This window comes from Panthera leo, chromosome C1, assembly GCF_018350215.1.
Source record: "Panthera leo isolate Ple1 chromosome C1, P.leo_Ple1_pat1.1, whole genome shotgun sequence".
NCBI lineage: Eukaryota > Metazoa > Chordata > Mammalia > Carnivora > Felidae > Panthera > Panthera leo.
Genome location: NC_056686.1, coordinates 25,472,345 through 25,488,524, shown reverse-complemented (window position 1 = coordinate 25,488,524; position 16,180 = coordinate 25,472,345). Strand labels below are relative to the sequence as shown.

Below are 16,180 nucleotides of genomic sequence, written 5' to 3'. Positions count from 1 at the left end.
GAATATAAAGGTCCAGAAGTAGATTCCTTTGTGTATGTGTGTGAGTGAGTGTGTGTGTGAGAGAGTTTGTGCACGCATACACACGCACAGTCCTGTGTGTGTGTGAGAAAGAGACAGTTTGTAGTATATAATTAAAGTGTCATTTCCAATCCATTGAAGAGAGGATGGATTATTTAATAAATGGTTTTAAAACAGTAGGCTTAAACACTTGGGGAAAAAAAGAAAAGAAGCAAACAGACCTCATACATTTAACCACATGAATTCCAGTACTAGAAGAACATGAAAATCTAACCTCAGGTAGAGATGTACTATAAAGAGTAACACTGAAAGCAGAATCCATAAATGCAAAAACTATTTAATATTTGATTAAATAAAACTTTAAATGGATTTATGTAAAAATAAGCCATAAAAAATTCAGATAGTAAGTGGACAAAATTAGTTTCAACGTGTATAATCAAATAAAGATTACCAACCTGATGCATCAAAGAGCTCCTAAAAATCTTTAAGGAGAATATACCTGGTCCCTACACCTGTAAAATAAGCAAAGCAATAAGTGCTTCATGATACAAGAAAGAGAAATGAAAGGACATTGACCCCACTCATAATTAAAGAAAGGAAAACTGAACCAGTAATTAAACACCATGTCTTTTTTCAAGTCAGCAGAGAAAATCATAACAGTGTGGGAGACGTTGTAGAGACACAACTACTCTTCTTCAAAGCTGACATTGTGTGAAATGGTTGACACTTTCTGGATAATGGTTCTGTGATGTGAATCGAAAGCCTTCAAAATATACATGCCTTTGGACCCAGCAATTCCTCTTTCGGAATTTATATGGAAAAAAAATAAGTACAACAGTACATCAAGATTCAGCTACAAGGACACCTCCTAAAACACTTTGTTACTTGGAAGATTAGTTAGCTACTCAAATGTCCATCAATAAGGAAATGTTAAATAAACATAGGGTACCTGTGTATAATTATTGCATTATATGTGCAGCCTCTAAAAGGCATAATGTGAAAGAATATTTGAAGACCCACAGAGGTAGTTGCAATATGTTGTTAAGTCGAAAGAGATGTTTCCCAAAAGAATATATTCAGTTTATAAAAAATAAACAAGGATATATGCATAGAAAAGTGTCTGGAAAGATCTATCCCAAGATGTTAGTGCTATTACTCTCTTATTTTTATCTTCTCATTTTTTTCTAGTTTTGAACAATAAACATGTATTACATGTAAACTATACTATTTGTATAAAGAAAGAAAATTTGAAAGAAAAGTAAAGTCCCACCATGTGTACTTAAGTGCTTTCTTTCACTCTTGCCTTTAATAGGCCTGACTAGCTGGGGTTAGGATGACATGGAGCTTCTTGGGAAGACTGGACCCTCCAGGCAGTCAGGGCAGTCAGAGGGCCCGTTGTCCCCTTCTCCCCACAGTATTGTTCCTGAGGAGAGGAACAGAGTCCTTGTTCATCCTGCAGAGCTGTTTCCACCAGGTCTGGGCCAGCATTGGCCACTGCAGGAGCCAGGAGCTCCTCCATGGTATCAAGAGGGAAAGAAAGGTAGCCCCTCGTGATCCCTAGAGGAACAACCCCCTGTAATTTATAGGGCTGTGTGTTTCCCCTTGGCTTTCTATGTGTGTCTTTGCCTAGAAGTCAATGCAATTAAACAAATACTTAATAAATGCTTATTTTATACTTGAACTTACACTGGGTGCTAGGAAAACCCAGAAGAACAAGCCACTCTGGCTTTGCTGCCTTCACGAAGGTTATAGTCTAGTGGTAGAGACAGACAGTCTAATGTACCACGGCTAAGAGCAGATAGGGGCGGGAAACATCCAGAGGCCAGCCTAGAGCTTGGTTAGGTAGGCGTCCTGGGGTTGAGACTTAGGCCAGTCTTCAAGGACGAGCAAAAATCAGCCAGGATGAAAGGCGTTCCAGGCAGAGAATCAACAAGGGGTCACTGATGTATGGCAAGGTCACTTCTTCCTTAGAAGCATTTAAAGGCTTCACCAAACCCTTAGCATGGAGCTCTAAATTGTAAAATAGCTGGCATGATCCTATAGCCCTTGCTCACCTCTCTCAGCCTCCTTCAGAGCCCTGTAGACACTACCTTCTAGCTACACTGAAACTCTTTCAGTTCCTGAAGCTTCCCAGGCTTTCATTGTCCTCTAGAGCTTTGTGCATTGAAATGATTTTCTTCTCTCTGGAACACTTTCTCCCCCTGCACCGTCTCCACCAACCCTCTTGTGTGGCCAGCTCTTCATCTTCTGAACTCACTTCCTTTAATGAGCCTTCCTGACCCCCTTTCTCCAGCCCTGAGTGTGAGTTGGGTTCCCCTCCATGGGCTCCCACATGATCCTGTACTTCCCAGCTCTCATACTTTGCCACACAGTACACAACGTGCAGCTCCATTTTCTGTCTCCCCCTGAAGACTCTCAGATCTTTGAGAGACATGTCTGCCTTCCTTGTTTCCTGCAGCTTCCCCAGGTTCTGGCTCTATGCCTGGCACATCAGGAACTCAAGAAATATTTATATGAATTGAATTAAACTGAACCAAGACCCTTCTCCAGAGGGCAGTGCCTGTAAGAGTGTCTCAGGTTAACAGATCCATTAGGTCACTGACTCTGATTGATCTTCAGCAGACAGAGGAACAGCTGGGGAAACTCTAACCTGTGTGAAATTCAGAATTATTCGATTTCCCAGCCAAAGGGAACGGCCAATTCAGGAGTCCAAAGAACGTGCCCTTGCTGAGACCCTGGAACTGACATTTTTTTAACCATTAAAGCTGCCTGAGAGATGAGTTGAGCAAAGAGAGCACCTACTATGTGCCAGGCACCATGCTGTGGGCTTTGCATCTGCCAGCCCAGTCATGCCTCGCTCCAAGAATTAAATGTCATCTATGAGGAGATGCTATCACCCGCATGTTAGAGTGGAGGAGACTAGAACTCAGGACGTGCTGAACAACTGGCCCAGACCCTCTAGCTGGTGGACGGGCTGTTGATCTAGGTCTGTCGCCACCGCCCCCTCAAAGCCCATGCCTTTTCCACAGCTCTGAATGTGTGCTTCGGCATGGTATCCACATCTGTCATAGGCTCCTGCATGGTGACTCCGGTCAAGTATTGGTTTGTGTGTGCATCCATCACACCAAATCTGGATTCAAGCCCCAACATGGGGCCTCTCTGTCCCTGTGACAATGTCTTCATTTCCTCACAATGGCCAAAAGAGCCCCAAGCAATCAGCACAGCTGGGAGACCTAGGGGCTCCGTCTCAGTTGTTTACTCATCCTTAGAATGCCAGCCAAATGTTTATTCCTATGGAGGGGCTGTGTGTGCACGCTAAAGAACAGAGCGTGGGGCTTAGTGCTTAATCAACTCTTGACTCCCTCTGCTGTGTCTGACCCACTCTCCGCCCAACCCGTGCTCTAGCCCAGAGGAAAGGACATATATTCCACCAAGCCTTTTCCCAAACTCTGTAGACTGAGAATGGTTTCTCATGTGCACACATGTTAATGTATTGAGAGTATAGGATACACGTGGGCACACATACCTGTGTGTCTCCAAAACGCTCACATCCCTCATGCCAAAGAAGTCTCCCCAACCCTCCAGGCGTAATTGCCACTCTTCTTCTATGCCCCCATTCTGGACTCTCACTATTGATGTGTCTGTCTCCTCCACTAAACTGGGAGATTTTTCTCAGGGCTTAGCTCAGGCCTGGCACTTAGTATGTGCTTAGGATCTGCTTCTTTGAGGAAATAAATAGATGCATCTCAGTTGTCTGGGCACAGGGCATTACAAGCTGCATGCCTGGCTCTACCACCTCTGTGGGGCTCTGTTTCCCCTGCCCACCCACCCCCATAGAATCCCAAATACTCTGGGGTCACCAGCTCCTGTCAACAGAGAAGCAAAAATATGAAAACATCTAAACTGTTTTAGAATGAAGAGCTTGGATCCAACCATCATTTATCAAAAGCCTGTCAGTAATTATCTAGAGAAGTATTCCTCAAACTTTTATGTGCCTACAAATCTCTTGGGCATCTTGTTAGCATGCACATTCTCATTCGGAAGCTCTGTGGTAGAGACTGAGATTCTGCATTTCTAACAAGCTTTTGGGCGATGCCCATGCTACTGGTCCATGGACTTTTAATAGCAGGTGGACCCAGCCCCCCTAGTCTACCCAAGCACCTGCCCTTAGCACATCCAAGGCATGTATTCCCATAGGCACGCTGACGTGTGGGTGGGCATGCATGTACACACACACCCACCCACACACAACTGCCATCTGGATGAGTTCAAGAGTTGCTTTGGGTGTTAAGATCCTGCCACCCCATCTTTCTCACCACCTGACCTGCCTCACCACCTGGCCACTGTTATTACTGCCTGCTCTCTCTCTATAGTTTGAGAAGCTAAAACCTTCTCGGTCAACCCCTACAGCCAAACTGCACTTCAGATCCCAGCTCTGCCACCTGCCAGCTGGCTGACCCTGGACAAGTGACTTTATCTCTTTGTGCTTCAGTTTCCTTGGGTGTCAAATGGAGATGAAAATAATCATACTTATGTCATTGGTGGGATTAACTGGGTTTCATATCTTCTCTTCCAATCGATAGGGACCGGCTACAGGGCAACTAAAACACATGGCTTGGTGACACACAGATACTTAGTGCTGAAACTTTAGTGAATATTATTGTTTTTCTTTAGTGCTTTCCAGTCTGCCCCTAGCACATTCTGAACTATGTTCAATATAGCATGTCACTCTGAACTGTAGCTTATTTTTTTTGTTTATTTATTTTTGATAGAGAGACAGAGCACAAGAAGGGGAGGGGCAGAGAGAGGGAGACAGAATCCGAAGCAGGCTCCAGGCTCTGAGTTGTCAGCACAGATCCTGACACACGGCTCGAGCTCACGAACTGTGAGATCATGACCTGAGCCAAAGTCAGACACTTAACCAACCGAGCTACTTAGTAGCTTAGTAGTTTAGAAGTAGCTACAAGTAGCTTAACCCCTAGCTACTTGTTTAATGTCTTGTATATCATATCCCCTTGCACCTACCTGACCCTGGATCCCAGCCAATAGGAAGCACCCATCAAATATACAAATACTTGTTGAAAATTAGTGAGTGAATCAGTGAATGAAAAAAGGCTATGAGGCATTCTCATGGATCTAGCCATAAGTCTCCCTTTCAAATTTGACGGCCATAAAGCAGTTGTCCTTCTCCCTGACTTATGGACAGCGGCGTGTTCTGGTTCATTTGGGTGCATTCATTCCAGTTCACCCGTATGTATCGATTAGTGCATGCTCGCGGTCCTACTCATTGATACACATTCACAAATGTTTATGCAGATCCTGTCTTGCATCTGGGCTGCTTCAGCCATCTCACTTTGTCACCTGGACCCTTCCGGTCTCTTGGCAGGTGTGTTCTTCACATTCCACACCTTCCACCTGGAGAGTGGCCACGACTACCTCCTCATCACTGAGAATGGCAGCTTCTCCCAGCCCCTGAGGCAGCTGACCGGCTCAAGGTTGCCAGCCCCCATCAGCGCTGGACTCTATGGCAACTTCACTGCCCAGGTCCGCTTCATCTCCGATTTCTCCATGTCCTATGAAGGATTCAACATCACCTTTGCAGGTAAAGCATGTCAGGTCCCCTGGGGGAAATGATGGCAGAACATTCTGCCTCTCCCTCTGCTGCCAGCCTCTGGTCTTCCCAGCCCATGGATATCGATCCACTTTCCGATCTCTGGGAGAATGACCTCACTGCTGCAGCAAAAGATAGCTGGGTTAGACACAAGGACAGACCTCCCTGTAATGGGCTGGGAAGCGGGTTTTTGGGGGACTCTCCTTCCCTGAAGGTGTTTAAGATTCACTCTGAAAATCACCTACCCAACTGGTTGGACTAAGAGGTCCCTTCCTACCCTAGTAACTCCTGATTCTTCTCCTGATTTCACTTCCACTGTTTCACAATCCCAGCAATTAAAAAAAAAAAAAGTAAGAAGGGCATTTGAAATTAACATATTGGAGTATTTGAGTATCGTTTGGGGACTTCTTCACCAATGCTAATTTAGTAGCAATAGATATTTATCTTTGTGTTTAGGAACCCTGAAAAGAAAGCTCTTTAATTTAGTATTCAGGGAGAAAAGAGAACCCTTCATTCTTCTTGTCCCAATTACTCCCACCACTCTTGTGCCATTGCTTCCCAGAACCCCCTTCTCATCACATGGATTTCCCCAGGACAGGAAAGAGATATATGGCCTCTAGGAACTGGGACATGGCCAGCTTAATCCCATGCTGTCCCTCCAGCAGAAGCCACCTGCCATGTGCCTGGGCCAGTCTGGCCAGTGGGACATATCCAGCCACTGTGTCTCCTCCCATCTAAGAGACCCTCCTTCTCTTTACCAAATAGAGCCCCAGGGACTGTGTCCCAGAGGGAGATACCCTTGGGGAACAATTGAAATTGTCACTTCTGTGCCACCACTAGAAGTATTGGGCAGATCCCTGGCTGATAAATGCCACCCCATCATGCTTGCCATCTGCCTCAAGTGTCAACGTTACCAACATAGCTTTGAGTGAAGCATTTGGATTCTTTCTCCGGGTGTAAGTTGCCTTCGGCTGGGTCATACATTCTGACCCTCTAGAACCAAGCAGATTGAATTTATCTGGGTCAGTGCCTAGGGAGAGAGAGGCTGGAAAGTCTTCAAGCCCTGAGGCCTGGGGTTAATATGGAGATGAAGGGACAGAGGAGGGAAGGGTCAAGTCATGAGGAACTTCATAAATACTCCCAGGAAGCATGTTTCCAGAAACACTGTGTCCTCTCTCTGCTTGCAGTATGAGGCATTCCCACAGCCCAAAGCGCTGTGTTCCTCACCTCACTGTATGTCTCTCTCACCCCTTTTCATCTTGGGGTCTCTCTTCTATTCTCTTTACCTTTTGTGGGTCAGTGTGCATATATTCTGTATCTCTGTCTTTATCTCTGGCTCCTTACTCCCACTGTTTGTGTCTATATGTTTCCATATTCTGTGTCTGACCCCAGCTCTCCTGCTGCTTTTCCAGAATATGACTTGGAGCCCTGCGAAGAGCCTGAGGTCCCAGCCTACAGCATCCGGAAGGGCTTACAGTTTGGCGTAGGCGACACCTTGACCTTCTCCTGCTTCCCCGGGTACCGTCTGGAGGGCACAGCCCGCATCACGTGCCTGGGGGGCAGACGGCGCCTGTGGAGTTCGCCTCTGCCAAGGTGTGTTGGTAGGTGGTCACGTGCTTTCATTTTGCTTCACTAATGGGGTGGGCCAAACTTTAGTCGATTGGTATGAGGTAGTGAAACACATATGGGCCAAAAGGCCAATAGGCCTGGGTTTGAGGACTGCCTGAGCACACACTCTTGCCTGCAGTGGGGCGTTGGGTGGGAGGCTTGAGCTCCTTGCCAGGCTCTGGAGGCTCTTCAGAGCTCCAGGCTCCAGGGGTGGAGAGAAGTAGGATGATAGCCCAGGGAGCAGGGACAATTGCTGGCTGGCCCTCGTTTATAAAGTTGATGGCTCTGCTTGCTCAGCGCTTGCCACACAGGGCTGGATGGAACACAGGCTAGATAGTGGTGTGCTTACCATGCTAGCTGTTAGCATAGAACCCATGCATCCTGTGAAATCTCGCATGAACCCCCAATATACCCCGTAGCTGGAAGCAGCAGTGACTGACTGAAACAGGAGCCCTGAGGTCAGCCTTGCCTGAGACATCCCCGTGGAGACTGGGGCTCTGCAGAGGACAATTGTAAACAGGCTGGCAAGATGGGCCTGGCTGGGCCTGTATGGTCACACAGGTTCAAGGTCGGGTCTCTGCTCAGCCACTTCCCAGCTGTTAGATCTTAGGCAGGCCACCAAACCCCCTCAGCCTCAGCTTCCTCATTTCTAAAACAGAGATAACAATGTTCAACTCACAGGCTTTATTCCAGTTTAGATGACATAATTTACATAAACCCAATGGGGTGCTGTATAATTATCATCATTCTGCCAATAACCTTTTTATTGTTATCTATCAATAACCAATAACCTCTCACAATCTCAGAGAGCAAACCTGAAGACACATGGATGCAAAATTCCATTTGGATCCATTAAATAATCCCAGAGTTTATCCTTTCTCCTGTAACTACCCCCCCCCCCCCCCCCCACCAACAGCATCCACGCACCCTGACCCGGGCACACATTGAAGCACACACATTCAGACCTACACATTCCCCCATGTACATTCAATTTTTCTCCAGCTACCAGAAACTCATTCCTTCTCCAGGAAAACATCCTCAGCTAAGTAATTCTGGGGGAAATCTTTCTTGAATGGGATTATTCAGGACCACAGATGCACACACTCCTTAAGCTCTTGCCTCATTGATCTCATTACATAAACTCATTCTTTAACTTATTATTCCAATTACTGTTTGTTCATGACATCTCACAATATTTTCATTATTACATTTGTCTTCTGTTTCGTGTGTTATTAATAATGCACGGCAATTATAATCACCTCTAATTACCACCAGCCCTGCAACAGAGCCTCAGGCTGGAGGTATCATGGGAAAGCCCACCCTGAGGATGCTCCCAGTTGCTACATGCACTGTGGGTGTAAATTGGATAACTTAACCCACACAGTGTTACCAGGAAACATTCCCAGCTGTGAAGGAGATGAACAGCTCTGGGCTCTAATTCATGGTGTGATAGGGTGACACAGCCCCTGACCTCAGGGACCCTTGAACTTGATGTGGAAGAGACAGCCCTGACTCCAGAGGACCCAATCTGCAGCAGGAGACATGTCTCTGTCCTTGGGAGCCCTGGTGTGATGGAGAAGAGCAAACCCTCTGCCTCCAGAGCCCCAGACTGATGGATAAGACACAGCCCCTGCCCTTAATGAGACCTCTCCTGATGGGGACGACAGAAGTCGCAGATGCCTCAGTCAGTGGCAGGACTTTCCTGTGCATATGACTGTTTGTTTCTCCGGCACAGTTTGTTTCCATTTATACTTGTGTTTGGCTTTTCAGTGCATCTGCTCACCTCCCCTGTTACTTTGGAAATTCTCCCAGAAGCAAATGTCTTGTCCCTCTACCTTCCTGTACCCTCCCCGGTGCCCAAGACAAAAGCCCTGGCAGGGAGTCAGGCTCTGGTGGTCAGCCAAGGACTGGCCCCATCTGAAGCTACCAGCTCTGTGTCCCTCCTCATAAAGGTGTTGGGTGGTGGGCAAGAGGAGAGGGGCATGCTGAGGCAGAGATGAGCACAGAGCAGTTGTGCTGGAAGCCAAGACCAGGAAAGGTGTCCCATAACATGCCAAAGCCCATGCTTAAGGGAAGCCAAATTTAGGAACTAGGCAGAGGGCAAGAGGCATCAGGAATAACGAGGGTGCCGTGAACACTGGGCAGCTAATGCACACTTCCCAAGAAGCTTCTTGGGCTGTCTGCCAGTCCCAGAGCACAGGCAGTTAAGGCTCCAGATGGAATCAGGTAAGCCACGTAGATTCACCTGGGATAGATGGGGAAAGAGAGGAGGAATAACACTTGTTGAGGGCCTACTATATGCTGACCAATCCTCATATGGTCACTTATTTTATCATAAAATCTCATGTATTTATTCTCTATAGTCTTATACAGATGCTATTATTGCCCAGATGAAGGCAGATGAAGAGGTTCAGAGTGTTGGTATAACTTGGCTGTTCATGCTCATCTCACTGCTCCACAGGCCTCTCCCTAGATGGAGGGGAGTAATGCTTCACCCCAGAAACAATGGAGAGCTGCTTAAGAGTGCTGCCCATGTGATATGACTGAGTAATAATAACATGGCTAAAAGCCTTCAGCACCCCCTCCCCAAATCCCTGCCCTCATCTCAGGGCACCCAGAAAATGTACATGGGGTGCCTGTCCACTGCTATTGCTTTAGTTTTTTGCCCCAGCTCAGCACATTCATTGTGCATATTTGGATACTTTGCAAACAGGCTCTAAGACAAATGGTGGCTGTCTTGGTCAGTTCAGGCTGCTATAAGGAAAATACCATGGGTGGCTTAAACACTAAATATTTATTTCTCATGGTTCTGGAGCCCAAGCCACCCAAGATGGAAGGTGCCAGGAGATTCAATGTCTAGTGAAGGTCCTCTCCTAGCTTGCGGGAGGCAACCTTTTTGCTGTATCCTTACAAGACAGAGACAGGGCTCTGGTCAGTTCTTCATCTTATACGGTCACTAATCCCAATCACATGCCAAGGGCCGCACCTCCAAATACCATCACATTATAGATTAAGGCTTCAACATACGGATTTGGCACAGGATCGTGAACATTTAATTCATAGTAATGGCTTATGTAAACTAGGAAACTGAAGCTGTCCTGAACTGGACAGAACCCAGGGAGTAGGGCCCATTGAAAAACTAAGGGCCTGTTGTAGAACACAGACATGGTCTTCAAAGGTCTAAGGAGCAGCCTGAGGGACACAAGAATATAAACCAAGACCACAAGAGGCTCAACTCTGTATCACAAGTTCCATCTACACTGCCTTGGCCCAGTACACTTCACGCTTAGGACAATTAGGGTTAACTAGGTGGTGCATTGGTCGGTGGCCCATTGGTTGACCTCCGAGCCCTTCCAGCAAATACTGTGCCTAGAATAGGGACACTGAGGGATAGTTTGGAGAAAGCAGACTTGCTACCGTCAACCCCAGAGATTCAAGACATGCTCCAAATTCTCCATATGTCCAGACAAATAATGTGCCTGCCATCTGGACTTGTATTTACATCCTTCTGGAACCTAATTATTTTTAGGATGGTACATCTTCTGAGGTCAGTGTCCTCCATATTCATTCATTCATTCATTTGGCAAATATTTATTTTACAGACAATCTGGGCTGAGCCTTGGAAGTTCATAGATTCATTAAGCATGACCCGAGCCCTCAAGTAACTCACAGTTTAGGTGGAAGATGCCAGCAAGTAAGAAGCAATCAGGGTGCAATATGGTAGGCACTCTGATATAGGGAAGCGCAGGGAGGGGATCTACAACTATTAAACACCCGAGAGAGATAATTGCAGGTTTCTGCAGCCCTGCCCTGCCACCGAGCTATCTCCCCTTTCATCTGCTCATGCCTGCCCTACCCTGGCACTGAGTAGGTGTTGGGCATAGAGAAATGTGACCACATCCCAGAGGATCGACAGTGGAGGAGACGGAAATGTTAACAAATAGGTGAAGTAAAATGTGGTGACTGCTATAAATAAAGATATGGGAGTAATGGGGAAAGAATGACTCATTCTGGAGGAGGAGGAAAAGACTTCAGGAGGAAGGTGTGAATTCATTAGCTGTCAAATGAAACAGGGTTTCAGTGGGTCTATGCTAAAACCTTTTCCAAAGCCTCAGCGGCCTAAAATTCCAGGACCAGGAGGGTTGGGCTCTCAGCCCCCTCCTCTCGGTGAATGGAGAGAATTGATCTAAATGGTTAAGTACCAGATCCTTTATTTTTAAAACAGGGATGATAATTATGCCCACCTTATGGGGTTGGTTGTTGTGACTAATGATTGAAATAATCCTTGTAAAGTTTGGAGGATGCTAGCAATACTTACTCAGTTTTCGCCCCTCTGAGTTTCTATCCTGCCGTCTCTCCTCACTTGACCACCCCCATCCTCCCTGCCATCCTCCTCAATCATTCTGCTGCTGTGATACTGTATGAGCAGGTGTGGAGAAGGGCTGCCTCATGCCACTAAGAAAGTACAGGATGCCTGGTGGGGTAATCTCTATTCTTGCCAATGAGAAACAGACACACAGAATAAGACAGAGAAAGAAATTGGGCAGAATTTCTTTAAAATGCCTACAGATGGGCAGATACTTTTAAAAAACTTTGATATGCAGTCCTATAGGCCGGCAGGCAAATGGACAGAGAAACAGGCATTCGGGCAGATAGGCAAACAACGTGCCATCTTTGTGAGGTTCTCCAGCGCTGTAAGTTGTTTTCCACATGTGGCTGATGGGGGTTAATCTGTGATTATTGTGATTCTCTTTCCAGCTGAGTGTGGGAATTCAGTCACGGGCACTCAGGGTACATTGCTGTCCCCCAACTTTCCTGTGAACTACAATAACAACCATGAATGCATCTACTCCATCCAGACCCAGCCGGGGAAGGGCATTCAGCTGAAAGCCAGGACATTTGAACTGTCTGAAGGAGATGTCCTCAAGGTAAAACTGATAGATTTCATAGAGGATGTGAGTTACGGTATACAAAAGTGTGCTCAGCACCTACTTGTTTCTCTCTGTGTGAATGACCCAAGCTTTCTTCTTCCCTCCTGAGTTCCAGGATATTGTCCTCACTTGCCTGGGAGAAAGTGAGAACCCAAAACAGAACGGTCCGTGAAGGTCTAAGAATGTGACTTTAGAGTTTGCTTAGGACTTGACTGTTCTCAAATACATAGGTGGTAGAGTACGGGTTGACTGCATGATAAATAATAATAATAATAATAAATTCAGTTGGAGTGGCCATTGGGTCAGGTTTTTCATCGTGACTCTGACCATCATGCTGGATAGTGAAGAGCTCATAGATTGTGCATGTGTGCGTGTGTATGTGCATGTGCATTTGTGTAGATACGTGTTTGTGGATGTAGATCCTTCATATATACATTTCCACGTGTGTGTGAATCTGAGTCTATGTGTTTGCTTGGTTCAAGGGACCAGTGTTTGTGCAGACTTGTCTCAGTGTATTTTGTGCATGTGCATCTGGGTATGTCTTGAGGATATGTTTCTGTAGACTAGCAGGGCTGTTTCAGCAGCTCAGTATGCCATGGTGCTGGCCATGTGTGGCAGCAGGGTTAAAGAAAGTGGATTTAAAGAAGTGACGGTGCTTGATTATGGATTGTTATGACACTGAGCACACATACAATTTGTATTTCTTTGTGTGTATGTGATTAATGTGTATCTCCAGTAATGTATGGTGTGTATGTGTGTAATCAAAGCATGGACTCTGGAGAATTTGTCAAAGAGCTGCCTTATTAAAATGGATTATAAGGAAAACCTCACACAGAGTTGTCCATTTTCATCCAATGCGAAGAAACTTTTTTAACTTATCCTAATACAGTTTTATTCCCCATAGCCAGAGAAGTCTTGACATGAGAAACAATCAGAGGTCACTACTCTGAAAAATCCAAAGAGAAAACATTAAGTGATCCCCATCCCTTAGGATTCTCTCTGGATATGATGAATGTACTGTGCTTTTTAAGCAGAGATGATATTCTTGACTCATTCTCTAAGGCATGTGTTTGCTGGGGTACGTGAGTGGGTGTGGGTGTGGGTGTGCACATGCATTTGGAGGGTGTTTCTCACTCTACACTGATTATCCTTGAACCCATGAGGTGACCAGTTGGGACCGGGTATGCCTGAAATAGAATATGTGAAGCAGCCCAGGGCGATCAGGGCACAGTCACTGGCTTTTTTTTTTTTTAATTTTTTTTAACATTTATTTATTTTTGAGAGACAGAGAGAGACAGAGCACGAGCAAGGGAGGGGCAGAGAGAGAGGGAGACACATAATCCGAAGCAGGCTCCAGGCTCCGAGCTATCAGCACAGAGCCCAACGCAGGGCTCGAACCCACAAACTATGAGATCATGACCTGAGCTAAAGTCAGATGCTTAACTGACCAAGCCACCCAGGCGCCTCCACCCTGGTCACTGGCTTCTTAAGCTCTACTTTGCAACCTCTGAGCTCCCCAGACAGAAAAACAGTGCATCTCCTTTTAAGTGAGCAATATACAAGACTTTATAATTTCCAAGGGCCATGTCCTCAGGCATCCCCCAGACCTCACCTCTCTGCATCCATTTGTTCATCATCAACACCAGATCTTCAGAGGATGTAACCGGGGTCAGCAAGGCCAAGGTGATTTCTTCTCTTCAGAGCTGCAGATGGAATTGGTGAAATGCAGAGCCCTTCTTGCATGAAGGTCATTGCCAACCCTGCAGTGAAAAGAATTCTGGAGACATAATTTTCAGGTTTTAAAGGGAATATAGCAGCAGTTCTGTGCGTGTGGCCTGATAGGATCAGCAGAAGGACTCCTTGGCTGCCAGAGGTCACATGGAGTGGCAGCTACCTGAGCCTCTTCACCAGGGTGGTCTAAATTCAAAGAAGCACCTAAGACATGGTCAACAGGTGTGCACACCCAACTACCCTGTCCATGTGGTGTCTTAGGATCAGGAGAGCAGCTCAAATGAGAGAAGAGAGACTTTTTGAGGCACTCAGGGTAAGAAGGGAGAGACACAGGCCATAAAACCCAGGTCAGAGGTCAGGGAGGACTTGTATAGGATGCAGGACCCCAGGTAGTCCTGCAGGGCTGTGGAGAGAGAAGGATGAATTCCTGTTTTATTGGGGGATGTTCCCAGTCTTCAGACTTTGTCTTAGAGCCATCTGCCCAGCTGGTCCTGCCACCCAGCCTTCTAATAGTGGGCTCCGCCTTCTTGCAGATGACCTTCTTCCTGCTGTGCCCAGGCCTTCTGAGTGTCCCCCTCAGAAGGCTGGGCTATGGCTCTGACATGGCAGAAAGGCCACTCATGGGACCCTGAGCCCCCCATAACTCCTATAGAATGGAACCTGGGGAAGGGAGGGCAAGGCACCAAGGGAGATGGGATGGCTTCGTGTCATCCCTTCCTGCTCTCTTTTCCTCAGAATCTGGTCCTCCTGAGGGAGAACCTGGGACATGAACAGGTACAAAACTGTTTCAGAACTAAAAGAAACCCACAGTTTGGTTTCCCAAATAGTCTCCAGAATGGCCGTGCACCCGTGTCAGCCGTAGCGGCACTGCTGTGCCAGCCTGTGACTCTGGTCGTCCTCGACAGGAACGTGTGCAGGAGGAGCCCAGCACACCAGTCAGCTCCAAGAACACCTTGTCCTTGCTGTGCTGGAACTCACCCATCTGCCGGAACACTGGCAAATTCCTCACCCTGAGGCCTTGCCTTTCCCTGCAAAGAAACCCCGGTGCACACCAAGGAACTCCTGACCTGTCACCTCCTCCACCTCCTTATTTATTGCCCAAGATATAATATATCATACATCTGATCAACCTTCCAATCTTTCCATATGGTCTTGTAATCCTGACCCATGGAGTGACTCTTGACTTGCATTTGTGACCCCTGATCTGTGTCTTACCTTTAATTACCGAAAATCCCTTAAACCACGCCCCTATACATACTTCAGCTTGTCTCCCCTAATTACCCGATTCCTTTTATTTTGGCCCCCACCAAAATTTTGATCTGACCTCAGTAAGATAGGAAGGGCCTCTAAATTGCAATGGTATGGAAAGATACCCTCCAGCTGAAGATGGCAAATGAAACACATGTGTATATATGTATATGAAACCATCCCGCACAGGTCCCCACTGAAATGACTAAAAGGATACAAATGCAGGGAAAAGCGCCCTCACCCATGGAAATTAGGCAAGGGCACATTTCACATATAGCTTAAAAGAATTTTCACCAAATGGAATATCCAAAAAAGAACCCACGTTGAGAAAGGGCCTAATCAAAGTATGATTCATGTACCTGAAGTGAATCCTGCCCATGGACTCAGTGCCAAAACCCTTAAGGAAATCACATCTAAGGCCACCTAAGTCAGAGCAGCAGAGCCTGGAGCCAAGGACATGCCATGTACTGTTGGCCTGGACCAGATCTCAATACCACTAGCTCTTCCAGAAGTGTGCTAGGTGTGAGAGACCACACAGAGCCACGATTCCCTCTCAGCAGGGCGCACTGGGCTTGACTTGGCTTCTGTCAGCAAGTCAGATAAAGTAGGGCAATGCCTAACAAAAGTGGTCAGGCTCTTCAGAAAAGAGGCTGCCACAATCACACATGCATACTTTAGCACCAGGAGCAGGAGAACTCCTGCTATGCCCTTTTCTCGCTAATTCCTCCGTTCCCCTCTAGACACCACTGGGCATTTCCATTCTCCTATTTTATTCTCCCTCTGTGATGGTGTGCTAACAAGAAAATTAACGGGATATGTATAAATATTCCAGAGATCAGAAGAAGGGAACCGGTCTGAAGAGTGTGAGCTAATTGCCCCTCTGTAAGCAACAAAGAAGTAAAACTTTAAAAGCTCCTAATTTGTATTCTTAACAGGATTTGAGAGAATATCATATTTATGACACAAAAATAGGCAGTAATGAAAACTGAGCAATCCAAGATGAGGAAAGATTAAATCGAGATGAAAAACAGGA

At 46.4% G+C, this 16,180-nt stretch overlaps 1 protein-coding gene across 1 annotated transcript in view; it reads left to right on the top strand.

Annotated features, from left to right (window-relative positions):
* CSMD2 (CUB and Sushi multiple domains 2) overlaps window positions 1-16,180 on the top strand; it is a 540,846-nt gene that overhangs the window by 332,058 nt on the left and 192,608 nt on the right. Inside the window, 3 exon segments of the mRNA XM_042948549.1 lie at window positions 5,405-5,620; window positions 7,042-7,230; window positions 11,996-12,165. Coding sequence (XP_042804483.1) covers window positions 5,405-5,620; window positions 7,042-7,230; window positions 11,996-12,165 — 575 coding nt within the window.